The sequence below is a fragment of the Alosa pseudoharengus genome, unplaced genomic scaffold (assembly GCF_046254945.1).
Source record: "Alosa pseudoharengus isolate Yale_2024_CS ecotype anadromous, Long Island Sound unplaced genomic scaffold, YU_APseudo_1.1 YU_APseudo_1.1_scf_3, whole genome shotgun sequence".
NCBI classification, from domain to species: domain Eukaryota; kingdom Metazoa; phylum Chordata; class Actinopteri; order Clupeiformes; family Clupeidae; genus Alosa; species Alosa pseudoharengus.
The window spans coordinates 6528850-6554531 of record NW_027468718.1 but is presented as its reverse complement, the minus strand read 5'-3'; the positions used below and the strand labels follow the sequence as shown (position 1 = coordinate 6554531).

The 25682-nt window shown below is 40.5% G+C and overlaps 1 protein-coding gene across 2 annotated transcripts; it reads left to right on the top strand.

Moving 5' to 3' along the window:
• Positions 1–460: 460 nt before the first annotated feature.
• Positions 461–20577, top strand: LOC143100094 (E3 ubiquitin-protein ligase TRIM35-like). Of its 2 annotated transcripts, none has more exons than XM_076263034.1 (6): positions 461–1038; positions 6634–6729; positions 6909–7139; positions 8113–8135; positions 8223–8326; positions 20339–20577. In XM_076263034.1, the coding sequence occupies exons 1-6, from the start codon at positions 643–645 to the stop codon at positions 20551–20553; spliced, it is 1065 nt and encodes a 354-aa protein (XP_076119149.1). In that variant the 5' UTR covers positions 461–642; the 3' UTR covers positions 20554–20577. The 2 variants fall into 2 exon arrangements, with proteins under 2 accessions (XP_076119149.1, XP_076119148.1); XM_076263033.1 differs by lacking the exon at positions 20339–20577 and adding an exon at positions 8552–9343.
• The last annotated feature ends 5105 nt before the right edge of the window (positions 20578–25682 follow it).

Below are 25682 nucleotides of genomic sequence, written 5' to 3'. Positions count from 1 at the left end.
AAACCTCTTTTGTCTGAAATTCTTTCTGACAGCCACCACTGGCCATATTCAATTCAGTCGAGGCCACTTGACCAGTTGTTCAGGACATCAGTTATAGTAGGTATTACAGAGGTAAAATGTGACTGGTTTTAAACAGGGAGCGCACAGTTAATTTGATATTTGTATACACAGGCCTACGGTTATTATGTAGCAACACTTAACAATGCATTGCAAAGAAATCTGAAAACAGACTAAACATTCACTTTTAAATATAAATGAGCATGTTAATTGACAGAGCAAGACAGACATGATGTTGAGCCCTTTAAGGTGCCCTATTATTTTTGAAAGCAGATCCAGACTAATCTCTCTCATGTGCAACCGTGTAAACAACTACGTTACCCTCCAATCAGAGCCCATTCACCATTAGGTCCTCCCCCAGACAGGAAGAGCTGAAAGAGGAAGTTGAACTGGGTGATAGATCGTAATTTTATTAAACCCAGATAACCAAAGGTGGCTATACAACAGGAACACCAATAGGAAGGGCTATATTTATGTAATATGTGATTTAATAATATTCTGTATTATAACATTCTGAGTTTTTCCTGTAAAAGTTAGAGCAAACTTACAAGTTGTTTCAACTGAAAGACATTTCTTTGAGAGTAAATGGCTTCTAAATTAGAAGAGGATTTGTCCTGTCCTGTGTGCTGTGACGTCCTCAAGGACCCCGTACTCCTGTCATGTAGCCACAGTATGTGTGACGCCTGCCTGCAGCAGTTCTGGAAGAGCAAAGGGTCCAGAGAATGTCCAGTCTGCAGGAGGAGGTCATCAAGGGAGTTTCCGCCCCAGAATCTGGTTTTAAAGAACCTGTGTGAGACCTTCTTACAGGAGAGAAGTCAGAGAGCTTCAGCAGGGTCTGAGGTGCTCTGCAGTCTGCACAGTGAGAAACTCAAGCTCTTCTGTCTGGAGGATAAACAGCCTGTGTGTCTGGTGTGTCAGGCTTCAAAGAAACACACCAACCACAAGTTCCAACCTGTAGATGAGGCAGCAGCTGACCTTAAGGTGGGTGATATTCACAATGCATAACAATGATGTCATGCTAAATAACTCAGAACTAAACAATCTAAATATCTAATCCTTGTCCCTGAAAGTAACTGTAATGTTCAACACACACCAGTAGGTGGTGCTGTTTTCCATTCAGTTCGTCACTGAGGTTATTCCCCCACCAAATCAGATAAGGTTATTGCTGCACCATCCCAAAACCAAGGCCTGTCAATTATTTCTGTTAAAATCCTTCTAATCCTGTGTCTTCATATTTTGTAGCCGTTTGGTATGAAACATTACTTTTTTTGTTTAAATGCAACATTTTATTAATGTTGTGCCAATGTTTGATGTGCAATGGGCTAGTTGCACGAAAGGCTCCCGGTGAGCTCATTTGTTTCCTGTGGAGCCAGGTGTGTTTGAACCTGCCGCTATTCTGAATGTAATTAGTGTCTACACGGACCCGGCTAGGTGTTGCACCTAGAGAATCAGCACGTTACGATAAAGAAGGACGTGTAGACACTAATAACATTCAGAAGAGCGGCAGGTTCAAACACACCTGGCTCCACAGGAAACAAACAAGCTCACCGGGAGCCTTTCGTGCTGGACAATTTTAAGGATTAAACCAGAGGAGGTATTTTTCAAGTGCTAAAAATGGGGTAGCTTATAGGACTGTGAAAAACATAGTAGCTCATTGTATGGACATTTAGTTTCTTCTACTATTATCCTGTGGTAATTCCTAGCTATTGTCTCCTCTGCTCTGTAGCTTAAATGTTCTATTGCTGTAGCTGTATCTCTGTAACTTAAATGTTATTCTATTGCTGTAAGTCACTTTGGATAAACACGCCTGCCAAATTAATACATGCAAATGTAGTTTACAAAGTGCTAGTGTCATAGATACATATTATACATACTGTAGGTATCAATTATTATGACCGCCGCTAGCGAAGCTAGCGAAGCGGTCATATAGGGATTGTCAAAGTTTTTTTTTTTTTTTTTTTTTTTTTTTTTTTCCCGTCATCTACTTCCTGAAATTTTGGTCAACGATACCCGGGGCACCGAAACACCGGGGCACATGAAATTTGGTGGGTATGTAGCCCCACTAGACTTTTACGGAAAAATTTCGTTTGGTCCCCGGGGGCCACTCCCCCTCCGCGCTGGGCCCCCCGAAACCCAAAAAATGCAGTTTTTCCTAAATAACTACCTGAACCGTGGCACCGAGGATGAAGAAATTTTTATGGTATGTTGGTCTCAAGGGCCCACATCAACCTAGCCCATAATCACTCATTTGTGATTTGCACCCCCCCGGTAAAAAATGAAAATGCAATATCATTCTGCTTTAATCGCCACTCTCTTCAGTAAAGACGTTCAGAATTGCACCAAATTTTATGTGTATGATTGACCTGACATTCTCTGGGGGTATGCCAAGTTTCGTAGAATTTCATCCATGGGGGGGTCTAAAAAATTAAGTTATGTGTACATTTAGTGACTGTACACTCATTGGTCTGTAGATGGTGGTGCACACATATACACATGCACACAGACACACAGGCACCCACATACTATTGGTATTAGAACGGCCGATACATAATTACAAATTCAGTAGGATTAAAAGAAAGCCAAAATAAATATTCATCATCATCATCATGGCTGCATTTCCAGTATTGGCGATAAGTAGTCGTTTGTCCACTAGATGGCGCATCGTTGCAGTGAGACGTAATTTTGTTGGAAGTTAATCTAAAGTGGGTTGGGAAGACACTACGCTTCCTACAAGGACAAGACTGTAGGCTACAGTAGTTTACCGCAGAGAACGTCTAAGGGTAGGATGATTTCTGCATGACATGTAATTCCCATTTCCTCTTGAAGCCGAAATAAATCTGAGAATGTTTATGGGACATGCTTGTTTTTTACTGCAGGTAGGCTACGTTAATCCTATCAATAGCAGAACGTAGGTAAAATAATGTTACCGTTAGCATGGTTGAGTGATGGAGGCCAATTTGATTATTGATGTATTTGTAGAAAACCATAAATGCGTTTATAGGCTACCAAGCAAATCGATAACAGCACTAATTGTATCTTTCGACTGTCATCTCATTTGCTTATGACCATAACCTAGGCTACTAACAGGAGCTAAGTGAGTTAGCCACAACACGTTCGCTACGTGATGGTTTTTTAATGGAAAATATATAGGCTACCTGAAAGATAACCTGTCTATGATGCACCCTAAACACCGGGCTGGGACATTTCTGCTCAAGGTCTCAAAAAGCATCTGAGTCAACGTTCATTCCCAAACACCCATATAGGCTACTTCAATCCTCTATTTTCAAAGGTGATTCAAGTAAGGAAGAGCATGGCTCAAAGTAAAGTAACTGAAATTCGTCAAAGTGAATAATTTGTGTCAACTCGCTGCAATGTAGATTTATTAACGCACCCGTGATGATCTACATCTCCATTTAAACCAGATGTTTTAGAGCGCACGTTGAGATGTATTCAGGGCAGGGCTGTAGGCTACCTACACATATTTGTTGCACGTGCTACAAAAATCATTCTTTGCGATGGATGATTTAGTACCAACGTTACACCGGTCAGATACAGTTTTGCCTATGGCTATTCCGTGAGACTAAGGCGCATTTTGTTTGTTCGAAGTGCGTGTTTAGGGTGTGAGAGGGGAGTCGATGTGCTTTGATTCCAGCTTGGTAGTTGTAGTCTATGCGATTAAAAAACACGTGTGTGTGAAGTATCCAAACAATGATAACGCTTTCATTATGGCTGCTTTAGCCACAGACCTTGAGCTACTGTACAGTGGGTTGGGTTCCATTTAGAAGTGTCCACTTCATTCGCCCTTTCCGTGATTCACAGCTACGTGAAATGTATTAGCCTACTACTGATATGCAAAACTATTAACTTTTCGCAGCTTGATACTGTAAGGTGTAAGCCATTGGTTCCAAAGGAGATGTGTAATAGGCCTAGCATAGGGCCTACCTTATATAGCTTATAGTTTGTTAACAGTCACGGTTTTGTCATAACTCCCTCTATGCATTTTTGCATTTAGAATAGCTCTAAAACAGGGGGGCGAACACGTCGCAGGGGGGGCGCCAGTGCGTGGATATCTCAATCGCAAAATTAAACAATATTTCTATCGGGCGCCTACCATGGACTAGGCTGGGTGAAAATCAAAAGATTGCGTCAAAAGATTGAGCTTAACCATGGACCTCATGGTTGCAAAATGCAAGGGAACATGAATCAGCATATTATTTGCACAAACAATAACGGACAGTAGCTCTTCAACTTTGCCCATTAAAATGTGTATGAACAGTCTCGCAACGCATTTCATGAAGGTCCTTTTGGACATGTCAGTTATTTGCACCACTGGGTAAAACGGCATTTTGTTTTAGACTACTGGTATTTAATTTGTGCATTGACAATAAAGCTGAATATCATTTGAACTAGATGACTAAACGTATGCATATGTAGAAGAAGAAACATTCACAAAAATCCATGACATGACCTTTTCTTGATAGCTGTTGAAAACTCCATGGAACTGACAGGGATTGTTTTGTTTAATAATAAATAAATAAATACATTATGCTGCTACCTTCTGCTTTTCCCAAATACAATGTAGCCTACAGGTGTACCTTTCATCAGTCCAGTTGCAATGGATGGACTGTGATGAACTGCCCTACTTGTGATTGTTTAGAGATTTTAAAGGTTTTATAACAATGTTACAGATTTTTTGGCCCAGAAACAAATCTATTCACCTTTGCAGCGCCAGTAGGCTACTTTGTGTGCGGAATGTGTGCAAACACACATTCCAAACAAGCATACACAAAAGTTTCAAGAGTGGGGGATGGAGTAGAAGATGGAGACAAATTCATTAATATGATTTATTTTCGCGGTATGGATGTGCAGGACTGAGCGGCGGTCATATTTTGTACCGCTACGCGGTACATCTAGTTTGTATATGAATATATAACAGTGGCACCTTGTGTGCTAAATGCAGAGGCGTATCAAGCTTTTTAAAAGTGTGGGGGTTAGGAAAATGAAACAATCTGGCCAAATTATAAATAACTCTCTACAGGGACGTTATAAGTATTTTCTGAGGGGTGCGGACTATATTGGTGTCCGGGAGTTTCTCCCCCCCCAAAAAAAGTGAGATTCTGATTGCTAAACACACCATTGTAATGCAGTTTGGGAGGGACAGAAGAAGCAGTGCCTATGTGTGGCTCATGTGACATGTAGGCCTACATGATCTACCTGCTATCACTTCACTATTTGACACTACCCTACATGGAGACATATCTCATGTTATAAATCAAGAAATCATTTCAGAAATTATGTTTTTGTGCATGTGGGTTAGCAGGCTACAATAAATTGCCTCACAGATAACAGCCTAATTTCGAGGTATCACTAATACCTATTAAATAAATGTAAAGGACACAGAATAGTGACAGAACTGTAAGCTCAAATTCAAAAACGTTTGAAGTCCACCCATTATGCAAAGGGAATATAAATACATTGTGTTGCATATAGCCAGTTTAATTAATGTCAATTTAAAGATTATGATTAGCAGTTTCTATGTTTTTTCCATTGATAGTTACAGGAAGCCACGTTGTTGTTTAAACTATTGTTGCTTCTAGCCCACGTTACCTCCAGTTTCACTTGCTGCAGGGACGCACACATTGCATGAGCGCTCATAAGCGTTCTATTTGAGTTCTACATGCTGGAAATCTTAGTTCTCAGATGTAGAACTCAAATTTGTCTTGACGCCGCCGTTTGTAAGATCAAACTAAGATGTTCTACATGGAACGCGATCGTATTTAAGACAATAAGATCTCCAGTAGATGCACTACGACACATATCACACATATGACAGTGAAATGCCGCCGACGTTTGTAAGATCAGGCCAAATAAGACGTTCTAAATGGAACGCGATGTAATTAAGCTGACCTTTTCCAAGTGTCTTGGAGACATATGTGTGCTGACTGGGATATGTCTATATAGTTAATGACACCACATTTATACGTTTTGATTGGGGAAACTTTCAGCCTAGTTTATTTTTGTTTTCAGTCCGCGGTTCCAATTCAATCTTGCTGCAAATCAGACGTGTGAAGCACCGGGCATAACTTAATTTCGCGGCTACGTGTACCATTAGGTTAATTGTTGAGGAGGCCCATAGTTTGAGAAAAGCTGCAGATCATAGACAGAGAAAGCATAATGCTCCGAGAACAGTAGCCAAAGGTCTTTCTGCAGAAACAAGTGCCTCGGTGCGCGCACCCCACCCCCGCTTTCACTTTGACTCCCTGCATTTCTACATTGTGACAAAAACTGTCAGTCAGACAGTGAATTTTGGTTTACTAAATTAGCATAATGCGGTAACAATTATTTAAATTCTACCTGAAATCTGCTCACTGCAGACGTTATCATGCAGACCCAAGCAGCCGCACCCTTGTAAGACGCACACGCACGTACGTTATAACACCCACATCCCCCACGCTTGCTACGCGCCTGGCTAAATGAACACACACATTGTGCTGTTCTGACATTGAATTTCAAGTTCCTACTAGCAGCTAACAGATAGTAGATAAAAGATATTTGTCATGTTTGTCTATATTCCAGGAGGAACTGAACATTCGACTGAAAATGTTTCAGAAGAATCTGCAGGACCTTGAAGGAGCTAAACTCACCTGTGGGAAAACAGCAGAAATAATTAAGGTGAAAATTGATGTCAGATATTATTGGAACATTGTTTTACTAAAATTCACAGATAATGAATATTGCAGATATACTCAGCCAGTTCCAGGGCCTACACAGAGAGACGTAGGTTAGATTTACATGGTCTCATGTAAATATCTGCGTAGATTCTTCCATTAACAACATCTATGATATTCCAGACTCAGTCCCAGCACACAGAGAAGCAGATCAAGGAGGAGTTTGAGAAGCTTCACCAGTTTCTACGAGATGAAGAGGCAGCCAGGATAGCTGCACTGAGGGAGGAAGAGGAGCAGAAGAGTCAGATGATGAAGGAGAAGATTGAGAAGATGACCAGAGAGATCTCATCTCTTTCAGACACAATCAGAGCCATAGAAGAGCAGATGCGACCTGATGATATCACATTCCTGCAGGTAAGAATCTGAATATATGTATACAGAAGGAGCTGATATCACATACCTGCAGGTAAGAATCTGAATCTGAATACAGAAGGAGTTGTTTCTTGGACAGCACAGACATGCACTCAATTTGAAAGAGTGATTTTTGTTCTATTTGGTAATGAACTAGAGAAAATGTTTAGATATGAACTCTCTCCTCTGACTCATTCACTTCTAAGGGTAAGTCCCGTTCTGATTGACAGCCTGTCTTAAGTAGTAGAGGGCGGAGAAAAGCGGCCCAGCCACAGCCACAGCCAATCAGAATAGAGAGTGATAATAATGATGCTTCATTTGAGGGACTGCATGGTTACACTTGCTGTATACACATCAGAACAGAAAACTGAGTTACGGCTTCTACACACAGTTGCGTTCCGTCAACGCATGCCAGTGGGTGTTCCCGACGGTAGCTATGCAAATTACTTGAAGTATAACCGTAATTTGATTGGTTGGTGACGTCCGTCGATTGGCTTGATTGGCCGGTGCCGTCTGTCGGTGCAGCAACAGCTGAAATGCTCAATGCGAGCGACAGTAGAAACTCGACGCAACGGACCCACAATTCAGTTGGGCAACGGATGACGTGAGCCCATGTAAAGTGAACGGGATGCGTCTCCAGCACTGCAACGCACGCAACTGTGTGTAGGAGCCGTTACACTAAATTGCATTTACATGTAAAGTGATTGTCATCATGTCAAGCTTGTTTAGTCTGATGACTTTGTTACCTGCATTTTAGTGAGGTGCTGTGATTGATGAAGTAATGTTAGCGAGATAAATATTTGTGGGAAAACTTTGAGGAATCTCATCAACACTCAAACATGCAAATTGTGAAACGAGAGAGAGATTAGTCATACTGTGTTTTATTTAATTGATATGGATTGTATTTAATATGATTATGAGTACTGCATATTGTGCATAATATTGTAATATTGTATGTTTATGTGTTACTCTACAGAACTACAAGAGCACAGTGGAAAGGTGAGTGATCTGCCTCCTGTCTCACTCTCTTCTCTGTGGTTCTGAACCCAAACCCACAGCAGCACTGACTCCTGAATGTTATTCCAGAGCCCAGTGCACACTGCAGGATCCAGAGAGGGTTTCAGGAGCTCTGATCAATGTGGCAAAGCACCTGGACAACCTGAAGGTCAAAGTCTGGAAGAAAATGATTGGTCAGTATAATACACACAGTTCTGTTCCAACATTACCCCCCCCCCACCCCACCCCATACCACAATTATTAAAACATTTAATCTACTCTTACTCTATTCTATTACTATTTTATGTCTGGTTTAGATTTCATTTCAGTGTGGAATTCTGAGTGTTCTGTACATGTTCATGTGTGTGTTCTTTTATCTGCGGCTCCTGTGACTCTGGACCCCAACACTGCACACCCAGATCTCATCCTGTCTGAGGATCTGACCAGTGTGAGATATGTTAAAAATAACCCACAGAGGTTTGATACATATACCAGTGTCCTGGGCTCTGAGGGCTTTAACTCAGGGACTCACTGCTGGGATGTGGAGGTTGGGGAGAACACAGAGTGGTCTGTGGGTGTGATGGCAGAGTCTCTCACAAGGAAGGGAAGCATATACTCCAGGAGTGGAAGGTGGCGTGTGGTGTATAGAGGTGGTGAATATTGGGCATGTGCTCCTCCTCATGGTGACACTCGCCTCAGAGTGAAGCAGAAACTCCAGAGGATCAGAGTGCAGCTGGACTGGGACAGAGGAGAGCTGTCATTCTATGACCCTGATAATAACACACACCTACACACTCTCACACACACTTTCACTGAGAGAGTGTTTCCATACTTTAATACTCCCTGTAGTCTCTCTCCTCTGAGGATCCTACCAGTGAGTCCTCAGTAACAGCAGAGCAGCACTGATGGAGCTGATGGTGTCTCTGACTGGACTCTCATAAGGCCAGTAGGTGTGATGAGGGTGGAGGTCAGATAGGACAGATTAATGGATATTAACCATGTGTGTGATGTTAGCTAATGCTATGTAATCAGTTTAATAAAACATAATTAGACTTTTCAATTGTTTTCCTTTATTGAATTTAATGACTTGCCTAAGCTACACCAAATGTGCCCATAACATTACATTACATTACATTACATTTAGCAGACACTTTTATCCAAATTGACTTACATATGTCAACTGTATTACAAGGGATTACATTGTCCCCACAGCAATTTGGGATTAAGTGCCTTGCTCAAGGGCACAACGGTGGAAGCCGGGAATTGAACCCACAACTTTTCAGATACTGCACGCTAGCCCAGTTCCTTAACTACAGTACACAACACTAACATGCTAGCATTCTGCTGATGAATGATGTCATTGACATTTTTGAAAGGCTTTTTATAACTAAGTAAGCGACTTTAAAAATGTTTACAGTTTGTATTTTCTTTGTACCCCCTTTTGAATGCAACATTCAAATTACTAGACAAAAAATGATATAGAATGATATAGAAAGTGTATTTGAGGGGTACAGCTCCATAGACCTCCAGTGAAAGTTCTCCCCTTATTAGACATTGTCTGCACATCACATTTTTTTACAAAACAGTACATTGATTTACAAAACTCTAAACACATTTCTCTACTTTTGTCAAGTCAAGTCAAGTTTATTTATATAGCGCATTTCATACATAGAGGCCATTCAATGTGCTTTACATAAACAAAACAAAACAATAACAAATAAAAGCATAGAAGGGCAATATAGTCAAAGAATAGTTCAAAGGGTAAAGATCATAATAAAAAAAACATAAAACACACAAGGTAAAATCAGTTAAAAATAAAGAATAATTAGTAAGCAAAAAAACAAAAAAAAACATACAGACATACAACCCCAAATCAGAAAAAGTTGGGACGTTGTGTAAAATGCAAATAAAACAAAATGTGATAATAAACGTCTCATAAAGGCATATTTAGCATGCAAGAAGGACATAGACAACATATCAAATGTTGAAAATGAATATTTTAACTATTTCATGGAAAATATTGTTCATTTGAATTAGATGCCAGCAATATGTTTAAAAAAAAGTTGGACAGGTAATGTTTTCCACTGTGCTGCTTCACCTCTTCATTCTTCCTAAATTGACAGGTCTGGACTGCAGACAGGCCATTTTAGCCCCTGGACTCATTCCTTAATGCAGTGCCATCAGAGGTCCAAAAGACAACAACCATCCAATATTGTTTTTCAGCTCTATCCCTTGTTTGCAAAGATTTCTCTGGATTCTCTGAATATTTTAATGATAATATGCGCTGTTGTGTCCTTTTTGCTAAACTAAATATGAGTTTTTGAGATTTGCAGATTATTACATTCTGTTTCCATTTACATTTTACACAATGTTCCTACTTTTTCTGATTTGGGGTTGTAGTTAATGTCTCCTTTTTGCAATTTCAAGGCTCTAACTTCCAAAATACACACCCAAGAAACAATTGTTTCAACACATCTATCGGGTGTGAAGACACTTACTTAAAACTGTAAACTCAACAGTCACCAACGGGAATTAAAAGCAATGTAGCACAGAGAGGAAGAGGAGGACGAGACACTTTTGCAAAAAGTTTTTATGAAATTGAAAACTGAGTCAAAGGTTGAGAATTAGTGTATGGTTTTGCAGATTTGGTATGGGGCTATGGTATTATATGGGATCATGGGGTTATAGTGACATGTTGTTTACTAAAAAAAATGTGTACTTCACAATGTGGAGAGAAGTAGGCCTACTCAATGTATAGGTTTGGTCTTATGTGTTGTGTTTGGTCAGTATATTATTGTACTTTATTCCACTGCTTGGTTGAATTTTTCATTGTCCTTCGTTCTTGGGTGCTCCTTGTTGGTGCCCCCCACCCAATCCCAATCCTCCCCGACCTTTTTTATGCAGCCCTTGCCACTTAATCTACTAAACCCCTCTTCTACTGCACTTTTTACCCCCCCCCCCCCCCCCCCCCCCCCATTATAGGTTTGGTCTTATGTGTTGTGTTTGGTCAGTATATTATTGTACTTTATTCCACTGCTTGGTTGAATTTCTCATTGTCCTTCGTTCTTGGGTGCTCCTTGTTGGTGCCCCCCACCCAATCCCAATCCTCCCCCACCTTTTTTATGCAGCCCTTGCCACTTAATCTACTAAACCCCTCTTCTACTGCACTTTTTACCCCCCCCCCCCCCCCCTCATTAATGCACAAATAGGCTGACACCAGACATAATTTCACTGCATTTCTTACTTCCAGTAACTATATGCATGTGACAATAAACTTCCTTGTATCCTTGTATCCTTGTAATTTAGAACGACCATTAACCGTATGTTATTTGCACACCTATGAAGTAGATCCATTTGTTTGGCCGTATCACACTTGTATATTAATTCGCCAAACTTGTTGTGAAGTTTAAATGAACGGTCACGTTGCATCCGAGCTGTAAAATGCAGACGTTCAGAACATGGCAACATTGTAGCATATATGACGGAGGTGGCTTTTAGCTAGATGGATGATAGCAGGCTAAGTAAAATAGTGATGTTTCAAAGCTAAAGTTCATCAGAATCTTGGGATATGCCCGCTTGACAACAGGAGAGATAGAACTAACGACTGGCCTTTGGCCGTAGCAACCATTGAGAAATTAGTTGATATGTGTCGGAAGAAATTAGTTCCACAAACAAGACAGTTTTAGCGATTAAAACGTTTAAATTGTAACAGGAAACTAGAAATTTAATGCCAGAGGAATTACAGTAGTGGATGGAAAGCTGCTGGCTTAATGTTGGTGGGGAGATTCCTGGAAAAAAAAAAAAACATTTAATCACTTAATCTTTGAGTTCATACAAACCCTCGTACCAAAACTGTGTGTCAAGGCGTTCTTGAGATATAACACTCAAGGTGTTTTTGACCTTGACATTTGACCTTTGACCTCCAACATCAATTCACTTCATCTCTGAGTCCATACAAACACTCATACCAAATTTCAGGCATGTATGTCAATGCATTCTTGAGATATCACGCTCAGAGTATTCATGGTCTTGACCTTTGACCATTGACCTTCAACATCAACTCACTTCATCTTTGAGTCCATACAAACACTTGTACCAAATTTGAAGCATATGCGTCAAGCCGTTCTGGAGATATAATGCGCAAAGCATGAGATATGGCTGTGGCTTTTATTTTGACACACGGGAAACACTTAAACAGGATGTGTAGTTTTAGGGAGCGCCAGATTGTATGCATTAGAAGATGAGACAGTTGGATTCACAGGTGACACCTGTGCATGTGTTCTGATTAGCCCGGGAACTACTCTGGTTAGCCCGGGAACTACTCTTTTATGTAATGTTCTGTTTATTTTTTTTTTTGTATTTTTTGTCTAGTTAAATGTATTCTCTCTTTATTTGCGTTATTTTTGGGTAGTTTTTGTGTTATTCTTAGTCCTTTATTTGCTGACAAGTCTGTTGATGCTGTGACGTTAAGTTAACTTAACGTTAAAGTCCATTGGGCTGAGGACCTAGCCATGGCTAACGTTGGCGTTGGCTTTTGTCCTGGGCCTCTGGTGTACTCCATCAGTGAACGGCGCTGCGCTTCGGAAAGGGATTTCTCCGCTGCCGTGACCACTGGATTGACCTGCGAGCTGCCATGCTCTGCTGCCTGGAGTCTGGATTGAGTAGGCTAACGTTAGAAGGAAGTTTGAAGAACTCTGACGACAGCGATCTCACTGAACAACAAACGGTCGCTGTCAATGTTCACCGAGTTGCTGATCTGTAGGATCACCTACGACTTCAGACTGTTCATTGCTTCCAGTGCTCTCCAGACTGCCAGGAAAACGTTAAATCCTCCGGGTTGGACTATTCAGCCGCTTAACTAGATGCAACCAACTGGACTAAGTTAACATGAGTTTTCTTTTTAAAATGTCTTAATTATTTATTTTATTATTTGTTTTTGTTTGTTTGTTTGTTATCCGTCTTGAATGTTTCACATGTTGTATGTTTCACGTGTGACGGGTATGCTGGCTATTACGCCGCTCCATTAGGCATTTTTGTTATTTGTTTGTTTGGGTCTTGTGTGTGAAGCACTTTTGTTGCACTTTGTGCATAGAAAAAATGCTCTTCATGTTTGTCTGTAAGCACTTTGTGCTCAATGCTTGAAAAGTGCTATATAAATAAATATTATTATTATTATTATTATTATTATTATTATTATTAATGAGCGCAGCTGGCTTTAGGCCATTATGACATCACAGCCATTCAAGTCTATGGGGGGAAAATTAGCTTTTTAACATTTTTAATCCCCTATTTCTCGAAAAGTATAAACTTTTTAAAAAATCTGAAATAATAACTCTTGCCCCACTCCAGACCTTCAGAACGGTTATTTCAACATGTCTGTACGTTAACCGGTTAGAGTCGCATTCATTCTTGAAAAGGTAAAAAGAAAAGGTTATAATAAGAAGAAGCCAGGAGATTTCAAGATAGTGGATTCCATCCACTATAATGAACACAACGGAAGTGGCAATAGTGGAATAAGCGGGATAATGGACTCCACGGTGGTCCGCCGCTTCACGTCGGGGCCGCTTTACAACCTCGACCGTGCATTAATTTCTGTGAACAGACCACCGTGTCGTCCATTACCCCTATTCTTACTGTACTTGAACAATATTTCTGAAAATTTGTTCTGTATTGAGTACATTAGTATGCAACTGATTTAAACATAATCAGAACATATGATGGATGTGTTTGTGATATGACAAACAAAATAGTTTTTATAAATAGTTGTATAGATTAGGGCAGCCGTGGCCTACTGGTTAGCGCTTCGGACTTGTAACTGGAGGGTTGCCGGTTCGAACCCCAACCAGTAGGCACGGCTGAAGTGCCCTTGAGCAAGGCACCTAACCCCTCACTGCTCCCCGAGCGCCACTGTTGTTGCAGGCAGCTCATTGCGCCGGAGTGTGTCACTGTGTGTTCACTGTGTGCTGAGTGTGTTTCACTAATTCACGGATTGGGATAAATGCAGAGACCAAATTTCCCTCACGGGATCAAAATAGTATATATACTTAGATTTGACTGGACTGGACTCGAGTCAAATCTATCCAGCTTGACTGGACTCCTACACACTTATAGCAGGCCTTGTGTTCAGCTATTTAAGAAAGAGCTTGAATTGATGATTCAAGATCAGGGGCAATTTCTCATATGGGCAGTATGGGCAGGTGGCCAGGGCATCATCTTGCTGAAGGAGGCACAAGTGCTCACCAAAAAAATAAAATAAAAATTATTTAATCATTATTTAATCAGTATTCTATCACTCCTTCAATCATGTTAGATTAGACTTTATTATCATTGTGCAGAGTACAAGTGCAAAGAAAACAAAATGCAGTTTTCGTCTAATCAGAAGTGCAAAAAAGCAGAAAAATGCAATGTGGTATACAAAGTATAGTTGGTGCATAGACAGGCCAAGATATATAGTTCAGTGTAAACAGAAGTATACAGTTGGTTTACAGAAGGTGGCTTACAGTAATATAAATGAAATATAAAATATGTGCAGTGTATTAGCAGTAACCTTAGAGCAGAATAAATATAGCTAAGGCTATGTAGTATGAAAAATGTATGAACAACATGTAGAGATATGTGCATTGTAGTAACAGTAACACTATAAGAGTAAGAACTAGATGTACTGCAGAGCGGTACAAAATATGACCGCCGCCCAGTCCAGCACATTTTTTCCACAAAAATAAGTCACGCTTGTTCAATTGTGTTCATTTCCTACTTTGTTCTTTTTTTGTGTGTTTGTAATTGAGTGTGTGCAGAGTGTGTGGTTGTTTTTGTGTATATGTGTTTTGTGCGTGTTTTTTGTGTGTGTATGTGTGTGTGTGTGTGCATGTGTGTGTGTCTTTATATATGTGTACATAAATAAAGCAAATCAGGGAACCACCTACTCTGCGATAAGTGCCATGGAATCTTTAACCATGGTGAGTCAGGAACTCAATTTAACATTCATGCAAGGAAAACATCTCCTGCAGTACAATGTCCCTGTCACTGCAATAGGACATTGGGATTGATATTTGTTTGGTGGCTTTTGGCCACAGGGAAGAGTGCCATCTACTGACCAGCCACCAACACCACTTCCAGCAGGAACCTACTCTTCCAAGTACTATCCAAGTACTAACTAAGCCTGCTTAGCTTCAGTAATTCAGCAAAGTCAGGGTATCTGCTGGTCTGGCTGCTGGCTAAAAACAAAAGGTGAAAGGCATATATGATTCTAACTGTCTCACTGAATTGCATTATGCACACTCAATTCTCCCTGGTATTTGCAAGACAACAAGTACCAAAACATGATTAGTTCATAGATTTCACATGTAAAATGCATTTTATACAACCCCCCATCCCATCTTGCCTGTTCATAATTCTGAGAAATTCTTGAATTGTGTGTATGTGTGTGTGTGTAGGTGTGTAGGTGTGCGTGCATGTGCTTGTGTGTGTGCCTGTGTGTGGATAGATCAAAATGTAACACTGGTCGCATGTGATTGGTTTATTCAATTTCACTTCACTGGAGAGGTCTCACCCATTTCAGAGTCCCTGCCTTGATGTAGCGTCCTGCTACCTATATCAGACACTGTTGTCATTTGCATTTGTTCATTTAGCAGACACTGTTGTGTTCATTTAGCAGACACTGTTGTCATTTGCATTTGTTCATTTAGCAGACACTGGTGTCATTTGCATTTGTTCATTTAGCAGACACTTGTCATTTGCATTTGTTCATTTAGCAGACACTGTTGTCATTTGCATTTGTTCATTTAGCAGACACTGTTGTCCAAAGTGACTAACATATGTCAGCTATATTACAAGGGGTTACATTGTCCCCGGAGCTTGCTCAAGGGCACCACGGTGGAAGCCGGGAATTGAACCCACCACTTTCAGGCTACTGCACGCTAGCCCAGCTCCTCAACCACTACACTACCACTAACCCTTGACGTAGCTTCCCGCTACCTATATCGCCACTGTACTCGGGCCCAATGTGTGTTTACATGCATGTGTGGATAAACCGGTGTGGCAAGTGTGCATGTATAGCAGTGCTCGAATTACGTGGGAGCCAGAGGGAGCCGAGCTCCCTTAGAATGAGGCCTGGCTCCCATGAAAACAACAAAGTCAAAAATCTGAGGGGGTCTCTCATATCAGTTGGACACATGAAATTTCAGCATATTTCCAGTCTGCACAATGCGCTTCCACCATCTCCACCCATTACTCTCGATGGTATATCTCACAAACGCGTCACTCAATACAGGGCAAACCATAAAAATAAACAGCAGGCCTTACCCGACACGACAATATGAAGCATTCTTCTGTACAGTAAGCCGTTCCCAAGTTTTGAAATTGCAGCAAATCTCAACAACTTTGAGCTGAAATTCTAATGTTAGAATAGCCCAAAATAAGGAACTTGGTTTCCATATCAAAGAATGAAAAGTTGATCATGACATGCACAGATCAATTGAGCTTTGGATAGAAATTTCTACCATCATGCTTCAGGTAACAATTATGAGACTAAAGTATTTTTCCTTGATATTTAGGCTCACATCATACTTTCGCAGATATGGGTAGCTGTCTTGAAATAGCCTAGCATAATAGATTACCCTTACAATGACCAAAGAGCTTAATAGTAAAATTACACTGAAAATAGCCTAGGCCTCAAAGGACTAATCTGACTTATCTGGTTAAAAAGGGTCATAGCTTAGTCTAGAGTGCAATTGTTTAGGTTTGAATATTGTTTGATGATTGTTTGATTATTGAATGATCACATAAGTTAACAGTAGTTTGTAGTAGCTATAGTTAAGCACTACCCTAGTTCAACTTAAAAAAGAGCACTGATTAAATGCTACAGGAGAGGAAGGGCGGAGAGAAAAGGCAGTTCTCAATCTGTTTTCAATCTGTACATCTGCTTTTATAATTCCATGGCATTCTGCAACTTTCACATCCAGTCAGCGATGGCTCAAGAGAGGATTATTGTGCAAGTCTAGTCAGTGTTCCCTTAGTCAGGTTTCACTTCACTTATGAGTAACCCCTTACAAAAATAACTATAGAAATCTTTTAGTGTTTTGTATTGTATACTGTAAAACTAGATGTACCGCAGAGCGGTACAAAATATGACCGCCGCCCAGTCCAGCACATTTTTTCCACAAAAATAAGTCACGCTGAAAGGCATATATGATTCTAACTGTCTCACTGAATTGCATTATGCACACTCAATTCTCATTGGTATCTGCTAGACAACAAGTACCAAAACATGATTAGTTCATAGATTTCACATGTAAAATACATTTTATACAACCCCACCCCCATCTTGCCTGTTCATAATTCTGAGAAATTCTTGAATTGTGTGCATGTGTGCGTGTACATGTTTATGTTTATGTGTGTGTAGGTTGGTGGGTGTGTGTGGGTGTGTGTGTGTGTGTGTGCGTGCATGTGCTTGTGTGTTTATGTGCCTGTGTGTGTGCATGTGCATGCATGCGTACATATGTCTACTGTGTGAGTATGTGTCATACGTATGATTACTGTGAATATATGTGAGTGCGTGTGTATCTGTTTATGCACATGTGTGCATATGGAATGGGTTAACATGACCCCTGGAGGCAAACATACACAAAAAATTGGTCATCCTAGGCCCTACGGTTCTCAAGATATTCACAGAAAACTCTGTTGGTCACTAAATGTACACATAAATTAATTTATTGTATGGACTCATGAACGAAACTTGGTATGCATTCGGAGAGTGTCATAATGATCCTACACTTTCAATTTCGTGCAGTTTTAACCATGTCAGCCAGAGATATTGTGATTAAAACACCTAATTTTTAGCTTTTTAATTTTTAACTAGGTGGCGCTATACATGAAATAAGTGGTAATGGGATGGGTTGACATGGCCCCTTAAGATCAACATACAAAAAAAAGGTGGTCCTCCTAAACTCGAATATCTCGGTTCTCGGTGTCCCGGGAATCCTTGACAGAAAATTGGCCATGCGAAAAAGAAAAAAAAAAGAAAGAAAAAAATCTGACTAAACCTATATGACCGTGGTCATAATAAATAAATATGAAATCAATTATTAATACTAAATGAGTTTTAGAGCTAAACTCGTTAGTTTTTTCAGCTGTTTACAGTTGATTCCATTGTTACGAAGCCTGCCTCCAGGCTCAACCGTCGTCCTACTATCGTTGTTATAGTTACCATTCATTCATAAGCATTGATATGGAACGGCGATTAAACTTTTTTTTACCAGATCTACTTCATAGGTGTAGTATATCACTTTTTAAACGACACCCTTTTCAACCTAGACCATGGTATACTGTAAATATAGGTATAGACCCTTTCAATCTGTTGCTAGAGGATTTCCGGTTGAAATGTTCAGAACCAATAGGCTGTGTGGACAAAAGGCTCTCAGTGTGCTCATTTGTTTCCGGTGGAGCCAGGTGTGTTTGAACCTGCCGCTATTGATAATGTAATTAGTGTCTACACGGACCCCGTTGGGTGTTGCACCTAGTGAATCAGCACGTTAAGATAAAGAGGGATTTATGCGTGTGTTAAAATTGTTATTATTGGGTACACAAGATATTTAATGTCGGAATGAAGAGGTAAGGAGCAGAATATAACAGAAGATGCCGTTACAACACAGCTAACACTCCACCTGACATAAATGAGCTGCCTGATGAGCCTGTCGTGCACGTAGCCTATGCAGATACTTGAAATGAAATGAAATGAAAATGAATTGGACTTTAGCATAATGTTTTACAAAAGTAGACTTTACGTAAAATTTGTCTTTTGTCCCCCAGTTACCATTAGCTCAATGTTGTTTTCTGTGCCTCTGGAAATGCCTTAGGAATGCACATGTTTGTGTCTGCAGTTAGAAGGGTCTATAGGCCTATGAATATACACGCCCAACTGCCACCCCTGCCAGAGAAAATATATTCTCCCCCACCCCACACACACACACAGAGAATATATTTTCTTTGGAAAAGCAACACCAAAGTGATTTGATAGTCAGTCATGTCTGTCTTTGCTTCCTTTTTTCTTGTTGACTGTAAAATACTGTATTCTCAACAGCAAATTATTTGGGGAAAATCACTATTTTTGGTTTCAATATTGCTTGCATGTTTACTGTGTATTTCAACTTCTCTCTGTAGATGATTTTTGCTCTTGTATGGAAATATACATAAGCCCATGAAATCATGGGCGGATTATGAACTTTTGGGCCCCTGGGCACAGATGTATTAAGGGCCCCCCACTTATTGTCGTATATGTGGGAGGGGAGGTTTGGGGGTCCTCCCCCAGAAATTTTTTAATTTGTTTGATGTGATTTCCTGTATTCTGGTGCATTTTGGGGATGGCCAATACTAAATTCAATCAGATTCATAGCCAACATCCTGATTTGTTGATATTGAGGCAATGATTGCCTGCAAAGGCTTGGGCTTTAGGGCCCCCTGACCCCATGGGCCCCTGGGCCTGGGCCCGGTAGGCCCGTGCAGTAATCCATCCCTGCATGAAATACAGAAGAGCTTTAGGTTTTGAGCAACAGTGTGTATGTATCCAATATGTCATATTATGACAAAAGTGTTTGGCGAATGTTTGCTTTAGAGATGTGTTCATAACATTTTGAATGTTGTGTATCCTTTTGCTGGTCGTACTGTAATTCGTCCGCCGCTCACGGCCCTAGAACCCGCCACCTCGACACTCACTGGCATGGGAGTCGAACGCTCAGAATACACACTCCACCTCCGGTAGAATGACAGAGTCTGTAATCGAGGGGTCACGTCTCAGTAAAAACAAATGGGTAATGGGTAGAATCTGGTCTCTCTTTCTCTCGCTCTCTCTCTTTTTCACACACACACACACACACGCACACCACAAGCATTTGTTCTGGTCTGGTCTGGTCTCTCTTTCTCTCTCTTTCACACACACACACACACACACACACACACACACCAGATTATCATTTTTTCAAAGTGCCATTGAAATACATGATATATGAACCTAAACACTGCATACAGTCTCCAAGGGGAAAGGATGGGTTGCAGTGTAGATGGTGTGAAAAGATGGAGTGATACAGACATAGATGGGAAATGAGAATATGCAGCAATGATTCTCTTGGTGACACTTGGTAACAGCACTATTAATAACGACCATCACACATCACTCAGTGTTCAGCTCATGTGTGTGTTCTTTCTCTCTGCAGCTCCTGTGACTCTGGATCCCAACACTGCAAAACCCAATATCATCCTGTCTGAGGATCTGACCAGTGTGAGACCTGGTGATGAGGACCAGCAGCTTCCTGATAACCCAGAGAGATTTGATGTGTATCACAGTGTCCTGGGCTCTGAGGGCTTTAACTCAGGGACTCACTGCTGGATGTGGAGGTTGGAGAGAACACAGGGTGGGTCGTGGGTGTGATAGATAGATAGATAGATAGATAGATAGATAGATAGATAGATAGATAGATAGATAGATAGATAGATAGATAGATAGATAGATAGATAGATAGATAGATAGATAGATAGATAGATAGATAGATAGATAGATAGATAGATAGATAGATAGATAGATAGATAGATAGATAGATAGATAGATAGATAGATAGATAGATAGATAGATAGATAGATAGATAGATAGATAGATAGATAGATAGATAGATAGATAGATAGATAGATAGATAGATAGATAGATAGATAGATAGATAGATAGATAGATAGATAGATAGATAGATAGATAGATAGATAGATAGATAGATAGATAGATAGATAGATAGATAGATAGATAGATAGATAGATAGATAGATAGATAGATAGATAGATAGATAGATAGATAGATAGATAGATAGATAGATAGATAGATAGATAGATAGATAGATAGATAGATAGATAGATAGATAGATAGATAGATAGATAGATAGATAGATAGATAGATAGATAGATAGATAGATAGATAGATAGATAGATAGATAGATAGATAGATAGATAGATAGATAGATAGATAGATAGATAGATAGATAGATAGATAGATAGATAGATAGATAGATAGATAGATAGATAGATAGATAGATAGATAGATAGATAGATAGATAGATAGATAGATAGATAGATAGATAGATAGATAGATAGATAGATAGATAGATAGATAGATAGATAGATAGATAGATAGATAGATAGATAGATAGATAGATAGATAGATAGATAGATAGATAGATAGATAGATAGATAGATAGATAGATAGATAGATAGATAGATAGATACTTTATTGATCCCCAGGGGAAATTCAAGGTCTCAGCAGCATACATAACACACAAACACATTCTTTAAAGGAATACGCCACCCCTAGGTGAAATTGGGTCTTTCCCCGCAGTCCCTAGAGTTGGATGAGTGAGCCAAAGCGTTTTATAGCCGACCCAGCCATTGTCCTAATCTAGAAACGGCCCGGTTAGCTTTAGCTTAGCGTAGTCGCTGTAATCCGGCGCTGCCAGCTAGCATGTCGTTGCAAAAGTGAATCAAATTTTTTATAATTATTTCTCGTAACCTGTACATTCACATCGACTACAAATATCAATGCAAATTAACACGAAGGGATTTAGATTTGGAACTATTTTCGGGCATAGCACCGGCAAAGCACCGCTGCCAGGCGCAAAGACATCACGCAGCATCTGTAAACCCTCAACTTCCAGCAATACACCAGCGTGACTACCAAGTTCTCTGCTACTAGGCTGACACTGACAGGTGGGCTTTCTCTAAGAGTTCTAATGGCGATGAATATGGAAAATTACACGATAGACAAAGATGATGACTTCGACTACCAAGATCCAAGACCCTACCTTTTTGAACCTGAGTTCACTGAAGAGGAGTTGCGAGCTTTGGATCTGGGAAGAGAGGACGTTGCGACTGGTCAAGGCGAGTCGGATGAGCGAACGAGAGCAAACACGAACTGGTGGTGTGAGTGTGGAGTGTGCTAACCCATGCCGACTGACAGGTAACGGTAAAAGGTAAAGTCGTCATATTGTCAATAGGGTGAAACGGCAGCCTAATGAAGTTATACAATAAAACTGGAAGCGACAATGTGAGTCGGACTAACGTTTCAGTTATAACTTTAGCAACGTATAATATAATAAATTATACTTACAGGCATGGATGATGAACACTGTTCTGCCTCTGTACTGAAAATGGATGGGACGGCCGTATCCTTCAGATGTAACAGCATTTTTCTCGTAGCATACTGCATTTTCTCTTCGTAGTCCTCCGGTTTGAAATGCTCCTCGCAAACACAATACTGATTGATTTTATCCACTGGAGTTGTTGCAGGAATGCCGAGGGCAGCAAGCCAAAGATTTCTTCGTTCCACTGGGTTTGGAATTCTGTGAAACATTATGTTCGTGTATGTCCTCTGCTTGTTACCGCAGTCCTTCACACAGCAAGTAGCCATTTTTCCCCAGTAGATGTGAAACCAAAGTCCTTCGGTGAAACTAACTTCAAAATACTAATGCTGGTGTATTGCTGGAAGTTGAGGGTTTTCAGATGCTGCGTGATGTCTTTGCGCCTGGCAGCCAGGGGCGTCGCCAGCCGATTTTACCGGGGCTTCAGCCTGGGGTAAATTGAGCTCAGCCCGGGTAGCCAAAAAAATATTATTTAACTTTTTTATTTTGTTGTGCATTCTACTAGTGGGGGGCCTTAAGCACATTTTCGCGCAAATTCATCTAAAAGCGCCAAATTTGGCACAGATGTAGCTTAGGTCATACTGAAATGATTTAGCTAGGGCGCTAGGGTTCCGGCTATAACTTTTGAACTACATGAGTTACAAATTTGATATATTTTTCAGCTTAATTGATCATGGGGAATACATAGGAATGTTAATATTTATGACCTGGTGCATCTGAACCCCTTATTCCTCCAATTCTAATATGGCCGCTGTCCAAAAAAGCAGTTTTGGCTGTAGTATGGGGCCTTACACCCCATTGTTTGTGCAAATTAATCTACAAGCACCAAATTTGGCACGGATGCAGCTGAGGGCATAATGAAATGATTTAGCCAGGCCGCCCGAGCCAATGGCAGCCAAATCCAAAATGGTTGTCGCCTGAAAGGGATTCGGCTATAGCTTTGGAGCCAGATGAGATACAAATAAAAACTTGATGTCTATTTGACCTTTTTTTGATGGGAAACCCATAGGAATACTTACATTTATGATTGGGTATATCAGGACCCCCCAAATTCCCTAAATTCAACATGGCTGCTGTCCGAAAAAGGGTTTTGGCTTCAAATTTTGAACCATATGCGGATGTTGTCTCTATTTTTTTAGTTTATTGACCACAGGAAGTCCATTGGCATATTTATAGGTACGCTTGTGTAAGTCTGGAACCTGTATTCTTTTCAAGACTTTGAAGGTTATTCTCAATGTGGATTAATTTCCTTATAAAAGTGGAATGCTTTCGGTGTACCACAGGTGAATACATTTCGAAATGTAATCATATAAGAAAGAATAAGACATATTTATTATTGCAAGGCAATATTTATAGTATGTCAAATTGTTAAAAGAATAATATAGTCAATTTGTCCAAAACTCTTCAAAGGTTTGCTTAGCATATAAAAAAAACAATAACATAAAAATAACAACAGTGAATTCTCAGGTTTCTCTCATGAATTTTTGCCTGAAGAAGACCCAGCAGGGTCGAAACGTTGCCTGTTGTGCATTAAACATATGGGAGTCAAAAGCAGTGTTGCGGACATTATATTTTTTCAATTGAGTAAGTTTTAATATGTACTGCACCTGCCAGAAGGTGGGATGTGCACACAATAACTGTTTGCTCTCTCATGAATTCTCATTCTCATGGTCTCTCTCACAATTGTAGTCATAAGAACAAAACACTTATAGAAAAAAGTACACCTGGTTAGGAAGGAAGTTGGTAGGAAAGGACGTAGTTGGCTAAACACTGTTGTTGGTCATCTTCTGAGAGGGCACAGGTGACCACTACATGGACCCATTACAATTTGCATACCGTCCAGAGGTGGGTGTGGAGGATGCCTTAATCTACCTGCTTCATAGAACACACTCTCACCTGGACAGGGGCTGGCAGTATTGTGAGGATAATGTTCTTTGATTTCTCAAGTGCTTTTAACACCATACAGCCTATGCTGCTACGTGACAAGCTTTGAAGGATGCAAGTAGACACCTCCACAACTTCATGGATTACTGATTACCTGACTGACAGACCACAGGTTGTGAGAATGAAAGGGTGTGTGTCTGAACAGGTAGTCAGTCGCATAGGAACACCACAAGGGACTGTGTTGTCTCCTTTTCTTTTCACACTGTACACCTCAGACTTCCAGTACAACTCTTAGACATGTCACCTGCAGAAGTTCTCAGACAGTTCACAGACTGCAGTTGTGGGGTGTGTCAGTGATGGTGAGGAGACGGAGTACAGACAACTGGTGGACCACTTTGTGACATGGTGCAGAAACAACCACCTTGTCTTGAATGTGGCAAGGGACAAGGGAAATAGTGGAGGACTTTCGTAGGGCCACATAAGTATATATACTCTTTTGATCCCGTGAGGGAAATTTGACTCTGTATTTAACCCAATCCGTGAATTAGTGAAACACACTCAGCACAAAGTGAACACACAGTGAGATGAAGCACACACTAATCCCAACGCAGTGAGCTGCCTGCTACAGCGGCGCTCGGGGAGCAGTGAGGGGTTAGGTGCCTTGCTCAAGGGCACTTCAGTTGTTCCTACTGGTCGGCGTTTGAACCGGCAACCCTCCGGTTACAAGTCTGAAGCGCAAACCAGTAGGCCACAGCTGCAGAGCAGACTATTTTTTGAGAAAGCTTAGGTTATTTAATGTGTGGTCATGGTAAAAAAAATTGTTTTGATCTGTAGCTTATTCGGTTCAAAAGTTGTAGTCAAAACCCTTTTTCGGACAGTCACCAGATTGCATTTGGGGACTTTGAGGGTCCACATATACCCAATCATAAATATATATATTTTGTGTTTCCCATAGCCAGAAAAGGTAAAATATTTATTAATTTTACATTTGTATCTCATCTGGTTCAAAATATGCAGCCTACAGTAATCCCTTTTCAGGTGGCGGCCATATTGGATTTGGCAGCCATCTTGGTCCCAGGGGCCACTGGCTCCGGCATCCTCGCTAAATCATTTCAGTATGCCCTCAGCTGCATCCATGGCAAATTTCGTGCTTGTAGATAAATTGGCGAAAACAATGGGGTGTAAGGCCATATTGGAATTGGAGGATTAAGGGGTCCAGATATACTGGGTCATAAATATAAACATTTATATGTGTTTCCCATGATCAATTAAGCTGAAAAAGACATCAAGTTTGTATTTGCAGCTCATGTGGTTCAGAACCCTTTTCGGGCAGCGGCCATATTGGCTGCGGCGCTCTAGCTAAATCATTTCAGTATGACCTGAGCTACATCTGTGCCAAATTTGGTGCTTGTAGATAAATTGGCGCAAACAATGGGGTATAACTACAGTCAAAACTGCTTTTTTGGACAGGGGCCATATTGAAATTGGAGGATTAAGC

What these genes read in the sequence shown, in the direction of transcription:
- LOC143100094 (XM_076263033.1), top strand. Translation starts at nt 643, where the DNA reads ATGGCTTCTAAATTAGAAGAGGATTTGTCCTGTCCTGTGTGCTGTGAC. An exon ending in AAACAGCAGAAATAATTAAG is followed by an intron (nt 6,730 to 6,908) that starts GTGAAAATTGAT and finishes ATGATATTCCAG; the next exon opens with ACTCAGTCCCAGCACACAGA. An exon ending in TACAAGAGCACAGTGGAAAG is followed by an intron (nt 8,136 to 8,222) that starts GTGAGTGATCTG and finishes ATGTTATTCCAG; the next exon opens with AGCCCAGTGCACACTGCAGG.